General features: G+C 65.8%; 1 protein-coding gene across 1 annotated transcript in view; it reads right to left on the bottom strand.

The window, feature by feature from the left end:
- RLTPR (RGD motif, leucine rich repeats, tropomodulin domain and proline-rich containing) overlaps window positions 1-275 on the bottom strand; it is a 47402-nt gene that overhangs the window by 45062 nt on the left and 2065 nt on the right. The window contains 1 exon segment of the mRNA XM_010007853.1: window positions 174-205. Coding sequence (XP_010006155.1) covers window positions 174-205 — 32 coding nt within the window.

Raw genomic sequence — 275 nt, 5'->3', positions numbered from 1 at the left:
CCCCTGGGTTTTCCACCCCCCCAACCAGACACGTTGTCCCTCTCCACCCCAGGCTTTTTGTCCCCTCTGCCCCTCTTGGTGTCCCCCCCTAGTCCCTGGTGTCCCCCCCCTAGTCCCTGGTGTCCCCCCCAGCCTGGTGAGCAGCAGAACCCCCAGGTTGGGCTCCTCAGGGCTTTCCTGACCAGAGCAAAGGTTGAGGAGCTCCCTGGTCCTGATCCAGCTGAGGAACCCAGCTCAGAGCCCCCCAGGTCCTGCCCCCACCACCATCCCCACCC

This window comes from Chaetura pelagica, unplaced genomic scaffold (assembly GCF_000747805.2).
Source record: "Chaetura pelagica isolate M959 unplaced genomic scaffold, ChaPel_1.0 scaffold911, whole genome shotgun sequence".
In the NCBI taxonomy this organism is placed as follows: Eukaryota; Metazoa; Chordata; class Aves; order Apodiformes; family Apodidae; genus Chaetura; species Chaetura pelagica.
This window is presented reverse-complemented; position numbering and strand designations above follow the sequence as displayed.